Genomic DNA, 18,827 nt, shown 5'->3' on the forward strand with positions numbered 1-18,827 from the left:
GAGAGAGGGCGAGAGAGAGAGGGTGCACACATGTGTCTGTGCACGCGCATGTTTGTGCACGTGAGGGAGAAAGTTGTAGAGTGTAAACAAGTGTGTGTGTTTGAGTGCGTGTGTGTGTGTTTGTGATATAAACACCCCCTACTGTCCTATTTCTAGTCCTCTGTCCACACATAACAACTGTCAGTATGTAGTGAGATATGAGGAGGAAAAGGAGGAAGCAGAAGAGCCGTTCAGTTGGATGTTACTGCTGTGATTGGCTATGAAGCATGGACAGGTGGATTCAGACTCCAGGATCTTAACTGTACCTTCGACCCATTGCATGGTATGTTGCAAATACATATTGTATTAATGTCAACTCATAAAGCCAGATTTGTTGTTTTTGTTTAGTTAAAACCTTCATGACCTCAGTCATGTCAGGTATTAGATTCTTAAATGGTGAGAGTATCTAGCACTATTTCTCCCTCATGTGTCTCCTTTGAATTCTAAATATTCCTCTAGAGGGGTTCACAGACGCTGCTGCTCTCAGCCTGCAGGTCTAATTTTCTATCAGGGGATTATCTCAGAGTCCAGATATATGAATTGGTTCAGGAGTTCATCAGAGGACATAGAGGTGATGAAATATCATTTGGGCAGGTTGCATTGCTTGTGATTGCCTGATGTGTGCTGTCACACATCTACACCTGCAGATGTACTCTGACTCTGCAAAAAGGAAGATTGGGGTTGGGGGATATTGGTGGTTGAGCTATTTAAAAAAATTGTTTGTTGCTGTATTGTACCACATGTTAAAGGAAAATATGTTTTTTTTTTTTTTTGTCTGAGTTGTGTTTTTCATGAGGGAGTAACAGAGAAGTGCAGATTTCAAGCTCTTGTTTGCTCATGCTCATGGTTTGACTATAATTCCAGGTGTGTGGTGGTTGAGTTAGGGGACACATATCCTGGTAGAATAAAGATTTAAAGTTTTTCACATGAAAGTAGATTCTCAACAGTTCCATCATCAAGGTTTTACTCTCATAAACATGTTTTTAAGATGATATTTTGAAGCATCCTGTAGAACATGAGATATGCACATGATAGAAAATATATGTGCTACAGATTTTGAGACTTGAATGAAATGATGTGTTATGCAAATGTGACTTTCTAAAGTTGTTGGTGCTGCACAGACTTGGACCTGAACTTCTCATTTACTAAACTATACTAACTAAGGGTAAAAACAGGTTGTACGTTTTAGTCTTTATTCTTTGAAAGAGAAAAATAACCCATGTGTAGGGGCTGTGATCACAAATGTCAGCTATTATAACGTGTTATATGTGTTTTCCAAAATTATAACTGTGATAGAATGATTTACCCTCATGTTTAAGTTTTTTATTTTAAATTTGACTTAGTCTTTTGAATGTTTGATCAAACCACTGGCTGCAGAAGTTATTATATGTCATAGATTCATATTTTGAAATAATATGTAGAAGACATTCTAGTTAATATCCTTCAAGATTTGCTTCCTGAATAGTTTGAACAAAGTGTCTGGGTTCAAAAAAGCAGGAGACAGAAACACCAGAGATAATATTTTCTATCATTCATTTTTTTACAGGCTAGTTATTCTGTGACCGTAAAACAGGTTTTGAAAGATTTCAATATTTTATTGCAACATAAACTGAACAGTTGCTGAATGAAAATTTTACTAAGTAAAAAGAGAACATAACTTTACAGAATGACTGAATGAAGCTAAAAACACAAACAACGTGTTTCAGTAGGAATAAGATCTCTCAGGCATTTGATAGGAAAAAAAAACACAAATCACGGCAGCAGAGTTAGACGGCATTATGAGCCTTCAGTGTGTGGTCCATCACCAAGCATCCAGCCCGCTCCCCTCCAGCTGTTCTCCCCTGCCCTTCTTCCTTCCTGCTGCCACCTCACTGGGGGTGGCAGGCATAGTTTGACCCTGGTTAAAATTTAACTGGCCCAACAACTAGGCAGTCTGGCTTTTTTGTCAATGACCTGGTAGTACATCTAAAATAAGTGGAAATTGGGTCACTTTGAAAATAAATATAGCAATAGATTTGGTACAGTACAGCTTTGGCTTGTATATATAAAAAAAGTCCTCTTATCAAGTATCATTAGGGGTTACCGAGCTGATAAAAGAGCCACGTTAGAGGTTACACCAGATGCGTGTAACTCACAACCCATATCTTGGTTTATCCATGGGGATTTATTTATTATATTTTAATAACATTTTAAGTCTCATAATGTTGTCAAGTTGTGTGAAAAGTTTCATCTTAACCAAAAAAAGAACAAGTTTGATATATTTGGTTTGCCGCCCCTTTTGTATTAATAAGATCATGCTGCGTGTTTTTATAACAAATCAACTTTTTCTATTCTGTGATATCATCATATTTTATTGAATATGGCTGATATTGAGTTAAACTTTGTTATTAGACATTTATGAACTGTTCTTACACAAGTTGTTGACGCTATCACCTCCTGGCCTCTCTCTTCACATGATATGGACATTATAATTTACCCAAATTAAATATCTTTTATTTTAGTTCATTCATCTTTTTGACATGGATTTCTCAGTGAAGCACTTTGTAATCTTGTTTAGATAAGTGCTATACAAATAAATAAATGATTATTATTGAGAAATACATTAATAAACATAAGGAATATACCTTTAAAACTACACTACAGTCCGTCAAACTCATTGTATTCAATCTGAAGCCACTGTGATGTCATGTCAAATCGGCCTAATTTACCAATTATGCTATGTTTAATGATTAAAGCTTAAATAATGCCTGTAGTTCCTCACTTAGCCACTGGGAGCGACATCTCCCAACATGATGAGGAACTGACTCACATGGAGCTGTAGTTTAGTCCCAACGTGAGGGGGGCAGCAGAGTGCCGCGAGGCCTCCAAGTCTGCCGGAAACCCAGACGAAGACGCAGAGGGAGTAAGAAGAAGAAGAAGCGGACGTGTCAAGTTATCGCCATTTCGCTGAGGAAGGAAAACGCCTTGAAGACGGAAGCAAACACATCAACTGTGTAAGTGAAGAAGAGAAAACATTAATGAAGTGACTTGGTTTAAAACGAATAGGAACAAAACGCCTCGTTAGCGGGTGAAAAGCTGTGTTAAACAGCGGCGACGTAACCCGAGAGGATAAAGTGCGACGCTTCCTACGTCAGTTCACTTGAATTTGACTTTCTTTTAATATGATCATACTTTGTAACTCGTGTCATGTGAGTAGTGTTTTGTTTTGACTTTAATAACAACTGGAAAGTGGTTTTACATCAACCGTCAATAATCTGAACTAGTCAGAGGACTTTCGGCAGCTAGCGAGCTAACGTCGTTTGTTTACTTTTAGCATCGCCCCTCAGTAAGTTTAACTTGTGATGAGCAAACTTATTATTTTACTTGTTGAAACAGGACAGCAGCTAATAATGTCCAATGGTTACCCCGAGTCGGTCACAATTGACAATTGAAGATATATATATTATTTCACTTTATCGTTTTCTACTGTGAAATGATATTGTTTATATGATTCTCGTCTCAGTTTGACCTCCTACATGTTTACCAGTTTTAATAATAATAATGACAGCTGGGTATATATTTTCAGGAAAACCAGAAACTTAGGTATATTACTCTAATAGCAATAGATGATGATGGCTGGTTCTTTAAGTCATCAGCTGTAGTGGGAAGTGTGTAGTTGTTGGCACATGGTATTTGTTGGATGGAGAAACCGGAGTTTATTTATGAGGCAATTTGTTTGTGGTCATATAACAGGGTGTGCAACACAAATGCAGTGTGAGGTTGCAGTTATGGCTGCAACTTCATTTATCATGAATCTGTCCAAAAATTGCCAATCAGGGTTTCATTATATATATGTATATATATATATCAGTTTACTGTCACACAGAAAAGTTGAAAGCTGATTAATCCTTCTGACTTTTAACATCTCTCCCATCGCGTCTCCCCATTTCATCAATTGATCTCTTGTTTCTCCGCAGGCTTTTACCAAAGTCACTTCCCATCACCAGCAACCATGGGGAATTTATTTATGAAGCTATTTAAGTTTGGGCACAAGGAGATGAGGATCCTCATGGTTGGTCTGGATGCTGCTGGAAAGACAACTATTCTGTACAAGCTCAAACTTGGAGAGATTGTGACGACCATCCCCACGATAGGCAAGTCAAAGATTGTTATATAATGACGACTTGCCTTGACCTAGGACTTTTGTTTGTTCTACCTGACACAAATATTTATATTTGACTGTATCACTGTGAAATGAAAACTTTGACTTTCTATTAGTAAAATCTGAATTATTTCTCCCTCAGGTTTTAATGTGGAGACAGTGGAGTACAAGAACATTAATTTCACAGTTTGGGATGTTGGAGGTCAAGACAAAATCCGACCACTGTGGCGTCATTACTTCCAGAACACACAGGGTAAGTTAAGTTGCATCAAAGCCCCAATGTTTGCAGTTTTTTCCTTTAAATCAATCACTTATTTATCCGTTGAAATGAATTCTTGTGGTAATAAACACAAACTTATTTGTTCTGATTTGCTTGTATTCAAGGACTCATCTTCGTTGTGGACAGCAACGACAGAGAGCGATGTGCGGAGGCTCGGGAAGAGCTCTTACGAATGTTGGGAGAGCAAGACCTGCAGGATGCTGTGGTCTTAGTCTTTGCAAACAAACAAGTAAATAATTCTAAACCATTTCTTATATAAACAGCTGTGTTGCAAAACCAGTTATTTCCGTCTTCTGTATATAAAGATGGACTCCAAAGGCACTCAATTACCACCTGGTGACTGGCTGCAGTATCGGTCATAAACACCACCTTCTCCATGTTAGTGGATGTGGCACACGCCAACGGAAAATACACATATTTTGTATTTAAAGTCTTTATTTTGTCTCAAAGATGCTTTCTGTCATTTTTGGTAGTTCTTATCACACTGATTCAATTCAGTTTAATTTTAATAGCTCCAACTCATACAATAAATTATCTGAAGGCACTGTATACAACATAGAAGTTCAAGACCTTACAAGTTATACACAAACCCAACAGTTCCCATAATGAGCAGGACTTTGGTGACTGAGGAGAAAAAACTCGCTCATTCACTATTGGCATCTGCTTTAACCTGTTGGGGTGAGCAGAGACAAATGGGGAAGAGAGGGGAAGTATGTTCATTTTTACAGCCAACTTTGGTTTGAATAAGTTATTTGATGCTATAAATACAAGGTGACGTGATTGAGACTTACTTGGAATCGGTCAAGCTTGTCTATCGATGGGACATCACTACCAAGGCTCTACATCCCGATAAGACACTGGCTCCAAATTGCTGCGGACATCTTTCACCCATCCTTATATACAGTTATTTTCTCATGGCCTGTTGTAGTATGGGGTATGTACTTAATGTTTTTCTCACTTTTTTGTTTTTTTTAGGACCTTCCAAATGCGATGAATGCTGCAGAGCTCACAGACAAGATGAATCTTCACTCCCTCAGAAACAGACGCTGGTACATCCAGGCAACCTGTGCCACCACCGGAGACGGTCTCTACGAGGGACTGGAGTGGTTGTCAAGTCAGCTCAAGAACAATTCATGATCACAGGCCTCCAAAAATGATCCACCCAAATCTATCCGTAACTTTGCTCTCTACTCTTAAGATGGTGCAAAACTGAGCTGCCTTGTTTTGGGGGGGCAGCTTATCTTAAACTGCTGTGGTTATTCTCTTTCTGGCCGTCGGGCTGTCGCGTGTGCTTTGAGTAAGAATAGGGAAAACCAGGAAACACAAGTTGAACTGCACATGTTGGCCCCAGTACCTCAATGCAATCTGTCGACTTTTTATATTGGCTACTGTAGAGCATGATCCATGAGGGACTATTCACTTTATATCAAAAAACATATACACTGATGCACTACTTGCAGCTATATACTTACTTGAACCAGGGACTACATGTACCAGCTGTTCAAATTTCCATTTAGTCAACACTGGTTTAATCAGCACTCTTAACTGACATCACTCCAAGATGGAGAACTCCTCGTCTGTGAACATTTATTAACTGGCCTTTGTTTTACAGTGCCTTGGTTTTTATTAGGCTACACTGCAGTGCTCTCATTTCTACCTGCTTTGTGGTTATAAGGACATTTGTTGTGTCCCTGTTGGGTTTTTGTTATTCTGAGTATCAGGTCGTTCATATGCTGCCTTTGCAATATACACGTCAGCAAACCTGCATGATGTGGTTTGAGGGTTTGTATATTTACAGTGTGTTTATACCATGAGACTGCACAGAAAGTATTACCCCACTACGAGTACTTATTTCCAGAGTCCTATGCTGACCTAATTGTAAATAGAGGAGCTGCACACTACAATATTAAGAGTGACTTTCCTAATGGCTCCAGGAGGTCTTTGCCTTTTCAGTCATCACATCCTGGGAGTTGTGATGGCAAAATAAAATCAGCTTCTACTTAATGTTTACTGTTTTCCATCGTTGCAGCATATTGTTCGTGTGGAAATCAGGAGGTTGTACATTTGTCGTCTTATCCGAGACACTTATAGGTTCGGTTTTTGTAATAAAGTATTGGTGTTTACTACTCTGGGTTGCATTAAACATTGTTTTGTTTTTTTATAATTGCCTCAATGCTGGAAAACTCTTTTTTTAATTGTCGGGTTTTTAATGTAAAACTTTTGTTTAATGCGGGGGGGAAAGCACTGAGTAATTTAACCTGTAAGTAAAGTTAAGGAGAAAATGTGTTTAAAGCTGATCTCCAATGTTTCAATCTATGCAATAAAGTTTCTGAATATTAAGGTGGATGTTGACTCTTCTCCTTCTTGGCAGTATTGTCTATAATTTACATAACTGCAAGACTTATAATAGTTATCTTAAACAAACTGACATTGATTAATCAGGTAGTCGATCAAGAGAAAATTGTTGGTGGATTCATCCGTCAACATTTTTACAAAGTACATAAGCTTCTCAAAGGTATTTGTAACTTTTCTGAAGATACAAGTTGAGTTTGACATTATTGGACAAAAGTCTTTAAATATGTTCCGTTGAAAAAGGAAAAACAACTTCAGAAATGTTCCTGACTAATCAATATGAAATTACCATTGTATGCCGAATAGTGCAGTGATACACTTCAAGAAATAATGCTGTGATCTAACAACAGCACTAGTATTTGGTGTCAATGGGTGAACTGTTGGGGGCAAGGAGGGTGGGGGGGTGTCACCCTTTGACCCAGGAAGAAATGTGAAGACACAACATGATGGAAACCACCCAATGTTTGGGTTCAAGCAGTAATGTGGAGAGCACACCCTGGTTCACATTGTGCAGGGGTGGCAATCTCGGACAGCATTCTTGCAGGTTGATTAGGCTGCCGTGGTTAATGCAGCCAAGCCTATAAAACATGGCAGGAGAGTGTGGTGGTGGTGTGGGGAGAGGGAGCCGGAGCCTCAGGACCCTCACAGGGTGGCTTTGTCTGACCTCCTCTCCTGCTGCTCCATCAGCTTGGTTTGTGTGTGGTGGTCTAATGGTACTCGGCCATATAAAAGGACCAGCCTGGTTTTTTGCACTCTTCTTTATGAATGCCTTGCTCTTTTTTTTTAGTGCACCCCCCCAGGTGCCCGCCAGCAGAATACCCTCTTTCAGACCAATTCAAGACAAATGCAAACACTACACTCTATTATGACCAGTGGAGAGCATTCCAATGGTGTCGCACCAGTCAGGGAGCTCAACCTGGGCTGGTGAGGGATTAAGGAGCGCTGGCATGACTGAGAGAGAGAAAAGGAGCAGAGCTGCTGAGTAAAGCAAGAGGCCCAGTGGGATGGAGGAGACGCCCGAGGACTAAAAGGCATCGCGGAGCATCAGAGAGTATGTTCAACAAAAAAAACTCAAACAAACTTGCAATTGATTTTTCATCATATAGATGTTTATTGATAGATTTTGCAAATTACACAACTTTCTGTAGCATTAAACAGTTTTAGCTCTACTTTTGTGAGAAGTTACCATCTATATCCGCTCTATTCTACCTGTATTTGAAATCCTTTAATGGATCAGGCGAGTAGTTTCCACATAATAAATGTTCCTGCAGCAACGATGTTCTGGTTAAAACGGACATTTCATAAATTTCTTGAATATTAACAGCTACCAGGGCAAGATATAAGAATAAAAGTAAATTCCATTGAACTATTTACCCGTCATTGTATTTCATCTAATGAAATTAAAATAGAAATAGAAAGTATTGGTTGTATTATCACATACAATGTGTTAAAAAACCCCACCAGTGTCCTATAACCAACTGAACAACTCACTGGGGGAAAGGATAAAACATACGGCCCACGCCTGTTTGTCTGACACGTCAACCTGTCTCCATCCCCAGTCTGTTCGGTTGTCCAGGGTAAATGAGGTCTTCAGGGGCAGTCGAGCTGCTGATGAGCGCTCTGTCCGCATTATGCGTCTTTGAATTGGGGGGGAGGGACATTAGTTGTCCGAGTCTGTGTCGTGGCGCCGCCTGTGGCTTTGTGTTGCACCAGCAGGGGCCATCTTGTGGCTGGCAGGGTTACGGGGGACAGGAGACCCCCCGTCAGAGGAGTCTGTGTCATGCCGCCGCTGTCGATGATCGGGGTAGGAGGGCTCTCGCTCGGCTTTTGCTCCCCCCCTTGAATGGCTGTCATGGGGTCTGGCTCCACTCTGACTGTGGTATGATGGATTATGATGATGGTGGTCCTTTCTGTGCCTGAAGAGTAAAAGGAAACAAACAATCAATGGCTGTCGCCGTGGCGGGGATCAAAGATGCTGTGAGGCTGAGAGAGAAGTAACTGCCGGATCAGCTTTACAGTGGCGTCAACTGAAAACACAGGTCGGCTGGGGCTGAAAATAACCGAGTATTGTGTTGACAAGTTTCTCCATGCAACAACATTTATCATGCACCTACGCAAATCACTATCATGGTTGTTCTTGTTCTTGCTGGCACAACTTATTAAAGCAGACAACTTACAAAAAATGAATGTAACGCAACTGATTTACACAATGTATCTATTATCTTGGGATACATCTAACATCTGTGCTGCATCAATTCTATCTATTATCTATGGATACATGCTTCTCAAATGTTTAAAGGTCATTCTTGAGGTTGCTGTGTGTACGACAGCGCCTCGGTGCCCTCTAGTGCCGACAGAGGGAAGTTTCTGTTTGCACATGTGGCCACTTCACAGGAGGTAATGAATAATCTAAACCTCTGTTTCTAAACCAAATGCATCTGTTCTTTTAAACATAGGTTTATATTAACCCTGATATTAAGGCCATTCTGAGGCTGATGAACAAACCTCTTTCTTTCATCATCATCGGACTCCGAGGACGACGAGTCTCTTCTTTGCCTCTTCTTCTTCTTTTCCTTCTTGCTCTTTTTCTCCTTCTTGCTCTTTTTCTCCTTCTTTTTCTTTTTCGACTCATGACTAAAGACAAACCAAAGCAGCAAAAGATTATTATAGGTGAAGTAAACGTGGAAAACATTGATAAAGAATGAATATTTAACGAACATACCGTTCTTCTTTTTCTACAATCTCAGATGTTTTTGTTGTTGTAGATTCTAGACGACCATCAGTCTTGTGGTGCTGTAAAGAGAGGGTTCTTTGTCATCAGGGTGCAGATTGAACAAAATTTTCTGAACTACCGCTATTAATTAATCAAACTGCTTGTCAGATTATAAAGATGATCAATATGTTAAAGATCTGAACAATCCCTTGTTTAGTGACACTTGGAAAGGCAGTGGATAGAGAAGAAAACTTACCGTAAAGACTGCTAAGCCCATTTTAACAGCCTCCTTTTCTTTATCGGAGAACGCCATTTTCCTTGCCCCTACGCTGTAGATTGAATAAAAACAGTCTGTAGTCACATTGCATGAAAATAAGCATGATTTTGGGGGGAAATAAGCAAACCATGTTTTCTTATTAAGAAAACAAGAAAAAACACTTACCTGGCGCTTCCCAAGCCTGACACACGGTCTACATCCCTCTCCTCACCATCGACCTCTTCCCTCCTGCAAACATCTACAAGATCCTGGTGTAAATCAGATCAAATTTTAGATTATTTAACATGTTAATGCAGGTTACATCTTTAAAAAAAAGGCTTTTATGACTGAAATCAAAACTTAGAAGAGTCACATACCTCTTTGGTCAGGCCAGTTGGTTGTCTCTTTATATACTTGTGCCCTCTACATTGAAAAACAGAAAAACATGAGTAGATTATATTTGGGTTGATGCCTGTGTTTGCGATGCATTTCTACGACAGGACATTATACATACAGGGCAGCCATCAGTGCCTCGTGCTCTGCAGCCTTGACCGCAGCAATTTCTTCCTGTTTGGACAAAGCCTCGCCGCCTTTTTTGTCTTTTGAATACCACGACAGGTCTTTGCCTTTTTGCCATCGTCCTACTGGAGCCATCAAAGAGTTCCCTGGAAAGAAGAATTAACAGCGGTTGAGATAGATATACTTTTTTATACACGTAATTTCGACTGTATTGTGCAGACGGTTCTAAGTTTCAGTTATTTCCCTTTTAACCAGTCACTCAATATATCTGTAGGTTCGGCAAAATCTTAGATTCTAAGTGTTTTTATTTAACAGATGGGACTTATAGCTTTTTCTCAGTGTGTTTAGCAAGGAAAGATTCATTTGATGTCTTAGATGTTGTGATTCAAGCTTTGATTGACTCCCAAGGGATTGGATCTGTCTCTCATGTTTTAAACATACAGCTCTTATAAATGTCAACATTTTCTCAGCAGGATTTTCTAGTTTAACTTTAACTAATGTTGTCAGGTTATCCTGTTGTGTGACTGATGTCACAGCAGTGGGCAGCTGACACGTTGCCAGCGGTGCAGGCTCCGAAAACGGAGAGGCTACGTGTGTTCAGGGAGAGACAGACAGGGGGAGACAAGGAGACACGGGGAGGGAGGGACGGACAGGGGGAGACCGAGCAATGAAAGCTCGGACCTGCTGTGTGAAGGGAGGAACCCCGAGCGACTGGCCCAGAACAGAAACTGCGGAATGAGGGACTCTATAACCAAAGGTAATGAAAAGCAGCTCATGGGGCAGATAGGCGGGGTTTAATGTGCGTTTAAAACCAAAGTGAAACGTGTCTAACAACATTAAACCATCCTACAACTGAATTAAATCGATATACAATATATCTATTACTCTTGAGAGATGGCAAAGTTGGTGTGTCAGTCCTCGCGTGTAGTTTAGTGTGACTCCAGCTGTGCGTGTGTGGGTTAGCAGGCAGCTGTTAGCATGGTCTCTGGTCAGCGCTAACACACTTACCCAGGTAGTTCTCTCTGTGCTTATCGACTTTCACGTCGTCCCAGTTGAAGTTGTCCTGTCCCCCCCGGGACCCTCCGGACCTCGACGCTCCAAACATCCTTAGTCGGTCACTTTTCGACGATGAGCACCGGGGCGTCGGTCAACGCGCTAACTTTTTTTGTTGGCAGCCACGGTATAGCACACGAGCACCGCGATCGGTCAAGGCCGTCAGCGTCGACTCATCCGGTGACGCTCCGCGGGGATCGGGGCGTGTTTCCCATTAGAGGTGGTGGTGAATACTCTGGATAAAAACCCTGCAAAGAAGTTCCCTGTGTTTTTAAAGCGTCTTAAGGAAACAGGATGAATACTAGAGTAGCAGCGTGTCACCCAAGCTAGGCTATGTAGCGGCCCTTACACAAAGCTACACAACTAATTGTGCCTCAACATGCACACACATCGTCTCACCGCTCAGGGGAAAGGCAGCCGACACAAAATTCACTCATAATTCTCAAATACCTGCGGTAGTATGTCGGGCTTTCTTTCAAAGTAACGCTAGCAAAACTTTCTTAGCCTTGTCGCACGATGACGTCGTCGAGCGACCCTGTTGTGGTCTCGCAGTGATGACGTAGGCTGTCCAGCTTCCTCAAAGGCTTTCTCAGCGGAGGAGGAAGAGAGACATCCTCAAACCGCAAAGTAACGCGTCTCCCGATGTACATGAGGTTTTTCTCCAGGTTGCTCACAGGTAAGAAGGATCCTATTTGTTTGTGTGTCGGTGAAACGTGTCCGAGCTGCATCACTAGCGAAGAAACAGCCATTCATCTCCATCAGGCTGGTTTCCTGCTTCGTCTCTGAAGGCTGCTGTGTGTTTTACTGAGCTAAGTTAAGTTGAGCTGATGCTGTGTAGTTTATTCACCAGCATGCTGAATAATGACACTATTAATAATAGGCTTAATTTGTGTTGCATCTTTTCATACAAGAAATGCAGCTGAAAGTGCCTTACATACAGTATAGATGTTAAAATGTCACTTATCTAAAGGAACAGATTTTAAGAAACACAAGAACGAGTTCAAATGACATTTAAGAGAAAAGGAAATAACATTAAACACGCATTGAAACAGAAAAAAAGGAGGTCTTTGTTATAGAGTAGTTTCCTTTTGATAACTAACTATTTTAAATTCAGCGGTGGAATCATTCCAACATTTTCTTCTTCTTTAGTTTCATATTCATATCATTGTATTGCTCTTTCCAGTGAGTGAGTCAAAGTGCACAGTGATATGCCGGAGTTAGATGAGAAGTCTGATTTCCAGGTTGTAGATACTTGGCGACACACATTATAATGATGAATGGAAAGTGGGACTTTTAGAAGTTAAATGAGGAGCTCACAGCTTTGGACCGATTAGGGAAGATAACTGGTTCAACCGGTGCCCACATGAATCCCCGTTGTCAGGGTCAACCCAACTAACACCCCCACTCACATTACACACTGTTTATTGTACATATTTTCATTACAGAATCATCTGTTAAGGACTGTGTGAAAGTCTAAACACAATTTGCCAGAGCCCGATGTAGCATCATGTTGTCAAATGTATTAATGTACTGGCATAAGAGGACATGTAAGGTTAGGACATCAAATACATTTGATGAAGGCATTAGTATGACTACTGGAACTTTTTAGTTTGAATTGTTTCAACTCCAGAAAATAACTCCTGAGATTTCCTTTGACTCAAGCTTTGCTCAAAGCAAACGTAAGTCACATGTGTGCACGAGTTCCAATACTGATGATAAACTCACGTCTCTCATTTCCTGTCACGCAGCTCTGATCTAAGTACAAGAGGCTGCTTCTTGTGCAAGTGAGTGTCAGCTGCAGGTCTCACACGCCTAGTCAGTAAGAAAAGCAAATTTAGATCTAGTTCATTATTATTTAGGATGATTCCTTCCTTGAGGAAGACATAAAACTCTGGTGATTCAGGACCTTTAATACAGGAAGTCAACCTTATTAACCAGCTTTTCATGACAAAGAAGAAGAGACCTTCACGTGGGAGCAATAAAACAAAGACTTCAAAATAAATAAAATTATAAAACTAGTAAAAGGTATGAAAATAAGAAAAGGAAAGAAAAAGACTGGTGTTAAAAAAAAGGATAAATTAATTAAAAGCAAGATCATAGAAATGTGTCTTGAATTGTTTCTTAAAACTATCAACAGTTAGGTTGTCTGGTGTGTGGTGGGAGTTTGCTCCAAACCTTTGGTGCTTCCCAAAATATTGTAAAATAACTATTTCAGGACTTGAAGGCCCTTTCTTAGGATGTGTGAAACAAGTATTACCTGTTAATACCTGTTTTTATTATTGCCTTGATAGGAGCATGGATAACTTTGAAAATCTGCTGAAGAAGGATATTCGGCTTGGGGTAGGAAGATATAAATTCTAGGAAGAAAACATTAGGGCTTTTACACTGACCTCTGAAAAAAGAACGGCACCTTTATTTAGCCGGGCTGCTCTTGAAGCATTCAAGAGGCCATCGAAAATGACAGTTGTCATTTGCACCTGCAAACTCAACCTCGCTGCATCTGATTAGCCCGGAGACGAGAGCCCTCATGAGGCTCTGATTCTATTACTTTCAATTAAAACCCCACAGAGACCAGTACACAACACATTTGTGTTTAAAGATGGAGTAGGCTTCTTTACAATCTCTGTCATCATGTCATATGGAATCCCTCATATTTGGATCTAACCCATCTGATTCCTGTTGCTGGTGTAAGTTAAAGGCTTTAGTGTCTTTTCTGTGGTGGTTTTAGTGGCTTAATATGACAGATGTAACTGTTTTCTTTTGACTTGTGACTGTTGGGAAGATGATCACAGAAAATCAGCTGAGTGACAAACGCAGGAATGGAGGCTGGTCTCAGTCTTTGGAGCAGAAACTATCCACGTATACAGGCCTTCAGCGTCAGATCACTATGAGTCTATTTATATATCTACACTGTGTTGAACACAGAGTGTATTGGTGTGTGAGTGGCCCTGCCCCTCTGTCCCTCCTACCTCCTGTTTATGATCCGACACTTCTCACAACCGGCTCAGTTGAAGGCTCTGTTTGTTTGAGCTCTGTGTGTTTTCAGGAAGGTAAGGAGGGTTATACTTTATTCACTAGAGTAGCTTACTTACATTTCATTGAGAATGGGGAAAGAAGCTGCGTTGAATATGTCACAGTATAAAGTGGGTGAGATTTTAAGAGACATGTAGGTTTTACTAACCTGTGCTCTGCCTGAAGCCTTGTCAAAGACAGACTGGCTGTGATTTAAAGAGAGTTGTGTTTCCTTCTTCCTGGATGCCACCGACTTGGTGTCAAACCTGCTTGTGGAGCAGGTGGAAACGTTAGTTTCAATGAGAAACAAATTCACTCGAGTGCCTGGACTATCCTGAGTAGATCGACAGCCACGGCTCCTTTTCATATTTTCACCTCAGCATGCAGGCTGTGTGTGTGTGTGTAGTTTAGCATTAGTGTAGAGTTTCAGTAAGTTTCAGAACCAACCTGTCTACTGGGACAGGACGTGTTGGTCCACGGCTACCCAGGCTGCTTCCTGAGCGCCCCTCCCTGTGGTTCAGCCACACATTGCACCTGGTGTGGCCGCACCAGCCAGGAAGATGTGGTTCATAGCTTCTGACTCACAGCAGGCGGGGGGATTTAGCATATTTTGTCAAATTCACCACATCTGCTTGACAAACATTTCACATCTAAAGGGCTGGACTCTCTTTTTAAGTTTCTGCTCCTCAGCCAGGGGGGTTTAGTTTTCACCCCTCTTGTGTTCTTGCTGGTCGTTTTTTTATGTTTGATTGTTTAAAAGCGAGAGCACAAACAGATTTCCACCGAGCTTGATGGAAGGATGCAGTGTGGGTCAGGGAAGAGCACGTCTGTTGCAGGGGAGTGTTTGTGTCATGGTTACCAAGTGGCCCCGCCCCACATTTCCTCTCAAGAGGGCTCTCCAATTAGTGAGTAATCGCTCCTCCACATCTCCATGGTAACCCCAGTAACCCCCCACTGCTAACCAGTCGATGTGCTCGGCTCCTGGGGGGGGGGGGGGTGGGGGGGGTATTTTGGTCTGATTACTCCGTCTCCCTCTGAGAACTGCCGGCTAATCACTTCATGGTTTTCATCCCACCAGAGACGGGCTTGTCTAAACTTGTTGACCGGCTCTCATGTTGTGAAACCAGCGTCTTTCTGAACTCTCGTGTTTGTGCACTGACGGATGATCCTATGATGACTCATTCCACTAGACTCTAGTGGTTATGTGTCCATCCCTCCAACCTCAACCTCTTTTCTACCATAATCCACACTCGTCCTTTTCTCTGCCTCTCTCTCAGCTATGGCTGGACCCAGGCCCGTGGTGTTCAGCGGCCCGTCAGGAGCAGGGAAGAGCACCCTGCTGAAGAAGCTCATGAAGGAATATGACAGCGTCTTTGGCTTCAGCGTATCGCGTAAGTGCCGACAACAGCTGTCCATCAGTAGAGTCCACCTGTGGATTGTTTTGTAGGGCATGTTGGTGTTTACCTTAAATTCCCTCAAGTTAACAAACAATTGTAGCTTTTTTTATGGACAAAGGGCAGAAAATAATAATAATTATTCCACATTTAAAAGCTTGAAACAGACGAATCTTATTATCAATCGATAAACTAACTTCATCATATCCAGCGCAGCCTTTAAATAAATGTCTCATCTTTCCTCAGATACAACTCGAAAACCTCGACCTGGAGAAAAAAATGGCAAAGGTACAGAAAAGCCCTCCTCCTTCACGACACTGCTAACACCTAGTTTCTAAACTTCTAGTTATCCGTGTTGCTGTGTTTCATTTTCCTTTGTCCTTACTTCAGATTACCATTATGTCACTCGGGAGGTAATGCAGGCGAGCATCGACAAAGGCGATTTCATGGAGAACGCAGAGTTTTCCGGCAACATGTACGGGACGAGTAAAGCGGCTGTGCAGGACGTCCAGGCCAAGAACCTCATCTGTATACTTGACTTAGACATGCAGGGCGTGAGGAACATTAAAGGCACAGACCTGAATCCCATGTACATCTCCATCCAGCCCCCATCCATGGCAGTCTTGGTGAGTACACAAGGAAATGCATTTCAACAAATAACCAGTCTGGTCACTGCTGAATCAAAAACGGTATTCCTGGGTGTGACTTTGCTTTGTTCTGCTGGGTACCTGTCTTACAGATGCTCGGTCAGGACTCCTGAATGCTTCTTGTTCATTGAGACCTGGTTGTGCTTTTTAATTGTTTCAGGAAAAACGTTTAAGAGACAGGAAAACCGAGTCAGAGGAGAGCCTCCAGAAGCGTCTGGATGCAGCCGAGAAGGATATGGAGTTGGGTCAGTAATCACAGTCTGTTCTGAAAACTCAAAAGTTCTTAACCACATACTAAAGAATGTTTAAGTAATGACTGATGATGAATGTATCTTCTTTTAGGTAAAGAACCTGGTTTGTTTGATGTGATAATTATCAACGATAACTTGGAGGATGCTTACGGACATCTAAAACAGGCTCTTCTCGAGGTGAGTCACTGTTGCAGAACACATGAGACTCGAGCAGTTATTACAAATTGGTCTCAAAGAGGTTTCTGTCATTTTAGGTAGTTCGTATCACACTGATGTTTGTTTAAGAGCTAAATTTGAGAAAAAGTTAGGATTTAATGTCCTTTGTTTCTTTGTAACATTGTTTCATGATCAGCATTAACTACGTATGTTTGGAGCATTGTGAAATATTTTATTCTCCCTTCAGGAAATTAATAAGGTGAAGAAGATCAGCATGTCCTCGTAGGACACGCCTCGGTCCCGTCCAGCCACTCCTCTGAAAACCACAGACCTACATTCCAGTTGTGTACATTCCCTCAGATGATGGTCTGTGTGTAGGTTTTACATTTGGTTTTAGAAGTATATGAAAATACTGTAAAGTGGAACTTTTTTTTAAACTGACAAGAGTGCATTTTTTTTTTCCTTCACATTTTTGGTTTTCAGTTGTATGAAAGAAAAAGATACTCCAGCAATCCTTACCTGATGTGTGACTGGCATAGTAGAGCGCGCTCTGTTGGACATTTACTGAACACATTGTCACCAACGCAGACACACAAACAGGATGTAACTCACTCCATCACGTGGATTAACCGGTTTGTCAAGGGTGTGGATACCGTGGTTAGTGGCAGCAAGTTATGCTGCTCTTATTGTTTGAATCTTTTTTTCTTGGGTAACCAGTCAAACTGTGTTAATGTAATGGATGCACAGAGACGGTAAAATGTATCGAAGACAGACTGAGTGAGAGTTTGACATCAGCTCCCAGATCATCAATTCAGCTGATCTCTGGGAATAAACATGGTGGTTGTTTACTTACAGGCAAGTCAGCACTACTGTTGAAATAAAAATATTCCAGTGCCGGTTAATGCTTTTTTCTCTATCGCCACATAATGTGCTAACTAAATACAAGATTGGTTTGTGGGATGAGAGTAAATACTGATGTGCTCTAGTTGGATTAAATTCCCTGATAGGAATAATAGTTAAGAACAAAAGCAACAGAAATTAATGCCACTCCGTATATTGCATCTTTATGTTTTTTGGGGGGGTTAGAACAATTTTTGTGTTGTAAATTTGTTTAACTTTTCTATGGTGTAGCTTTTTCCCTTTGCTGCTTTTTGTGAAGGGTAAAATGACGTCCAGTAGACTGTATGTGGTTTCTAACAAAAGGAAAGGTTTTAAACTACGAGGACAAATTAAATTCTTTTCTTTTTTGTTGCACAAAATACATTTACCTGAGACCCAAGAAAACATTTAAAACTTAATACTTGTACATTGGCATTCATTTACGCTGAGTTTTAAATAATTCATATGCTCAAAATATAAGCAGGCATACACTCTCATACTAACTGAAAAGTTCGGTGGGGAAGCAGGCGGGATAATGCATTATGCCAGGGAAGTGTAGATATAACAATGTTTGGCTACAAATGGAAAAGTACATGCCATGGGTTAAAAAAGAACAAAGACCTCAATCAAACTATTGTCTCATTCATTTGTGTCATTTAAGGTATACTGTATGCTTTGGAATTCTCATTGGCAGCTTAGATAAAAAAAAATGTCACTTTTTCATGTATACACCGAGATTTCACAAAATGTTTGGTCATGGAAATTTGGTTTTAAGTTATTGAAAAGTCATGAAAATCCATTGGTCAAAATGTGTATGAAGCCTGAATTTAACCAGCAATAACAATAATGTGCTTGTTGTGGAAATACAATGTCATTTTGTATTACGTCCATTAATCGTCCAGCAGTGAGACTGTTACCTGTTGAAACTCCAATACATATTCATAAACCCATTGGAGGAATCATTATTTGTATATGTAAGAAATAAAGAAACAAGTCATTTATTTTCAGTATATGTATTTAATTTAGATTTAACACTGACACTGTCACATGTTTCCAAAAACTACACATGTACAGTACAAGCAGTTACAATGTGTTAGTGCCTTTTAATATAAACCATCGTCCTTGCAGCTGACTA

At 40.8% G+C, this 18,827-nt stretch overlaps 3 protein-coding genes across 4 annotated transcripts; 2 read left to right on the top strand and 1 right to left on the bottom strand.

Annotated features, from left to right (window-relative positions):
* The first annotated feature begins 2,879 nt into the window (after nucleotides 1-2,879).
* Nucleotides 2,880-6,800, top strand: arf1 (ADP-ribosylation factor 1). The gene is made up of 5 exons (XM_053438460.1): nucleotides 2,880-3,032; nucleotides 3,996-4,172; nucleotides 4,323-4,433; nucleotides 4,565-4,689; nucleotides 5,436-6,800. Exons 2-5 carry the CDS (start codon nucleotides 4,031-4,033, stop codon nucleotides 5,595-5,597), a joined length of 540 nt encoding a protein of 179 aa, XP_053294435.1. The 5' UTR covers nucleotides 2,880-3,032; nucleotides 3,996-4,030; the 3' UTR covers nucleotides 5,598-6,800.
* A 1,099-nt stretch (nucleotides 6,801-7,899) lies between these two features.
* On the bottom strand, nucleotides 7,900-11,921 carry c13h1orf35 (chromosome 13 C1orf35 homolog). Its single transcript, XM_053437879.1, has 9 exons — nucleotides 11,804-11,921; nucleotides 11,309-11,601; nucleotides 10,296-10,446; nucleotides 10,159-10,204; nucleotides 9,968-10,050; nucleotides 9,782-9,854; nucleotides 9,535-9,605; nucleotides 9,318-9,446; nucleotides 7,900-8,728 (listed from the first exon to the last, which is right to left on the bottom strand). The coding sequence occupies exons 2-9, from the start codon at nucleotides 11,403-11,405 to the stop codon at nucleotides 8,473-8,475; spliced, it is 906 nt and encodes a 301-aa protein (XP_053293854.1). The 5' UTR covers nucleotides 11,406-11,601; nucleotides 11,804-11,921; the 3' UTR covers nucleotides 7,900-8,472.
* On the top strand, nucleotides 11,878-18,693 carry guk1a (guanylate kinase 1a). 2 transcript variants are annotated; one of them, XM_053437881.1, is made up of 7 exons: nucleotides 11,878-12,029; nucleotides 15,643-15,756; nucleotides 16,006-16,047; nucleotides 16,150-16,385; nucleotides 16,567-16,651; nucleotides 16,749-16,834; nucleotides 17,061-18,693. In XM_053437881.1, exons 1-7 carry the CDS (start codon nucleotides 11,996-11,998, stop codon nucleotides 17,097-17,099), a joined length of 636 nt encoding a protein of 211 aa, XP_053293856.1. In that variant the 5' UTR covers nucleotides 11,878-11,995; the 3' UTR covers nucleotides 17,100-18,693. The 2 variants fall into 2 exon arrangements, with proteins under 2 accessions (XP_053293856.1, XP_053293855.1); XM_053437880.1 differs by lacking the exon at nucleotides 11,878-12,029 and adding an exon at nucleotides 14,274-14,403.
* Nucleotides 18,694-18,827: the final 134 nt, after the last annotated feature.

This window comes from Pleuronectes platessa, chromosome 13, assembly GCF_947347685.1.
Source record: "Pleuronectes platessa chromosome 13, fPlePla1.1, whole genome shotgun sequence".
Classification (NCBI taxonomy): domain Eukaryota; kingdom Metazoa; phylum Chordata; class Actinopteri; order Pleuronectiformes; family Pleuronectidae; genus Pleuronectes; species Pleuronectes platessa.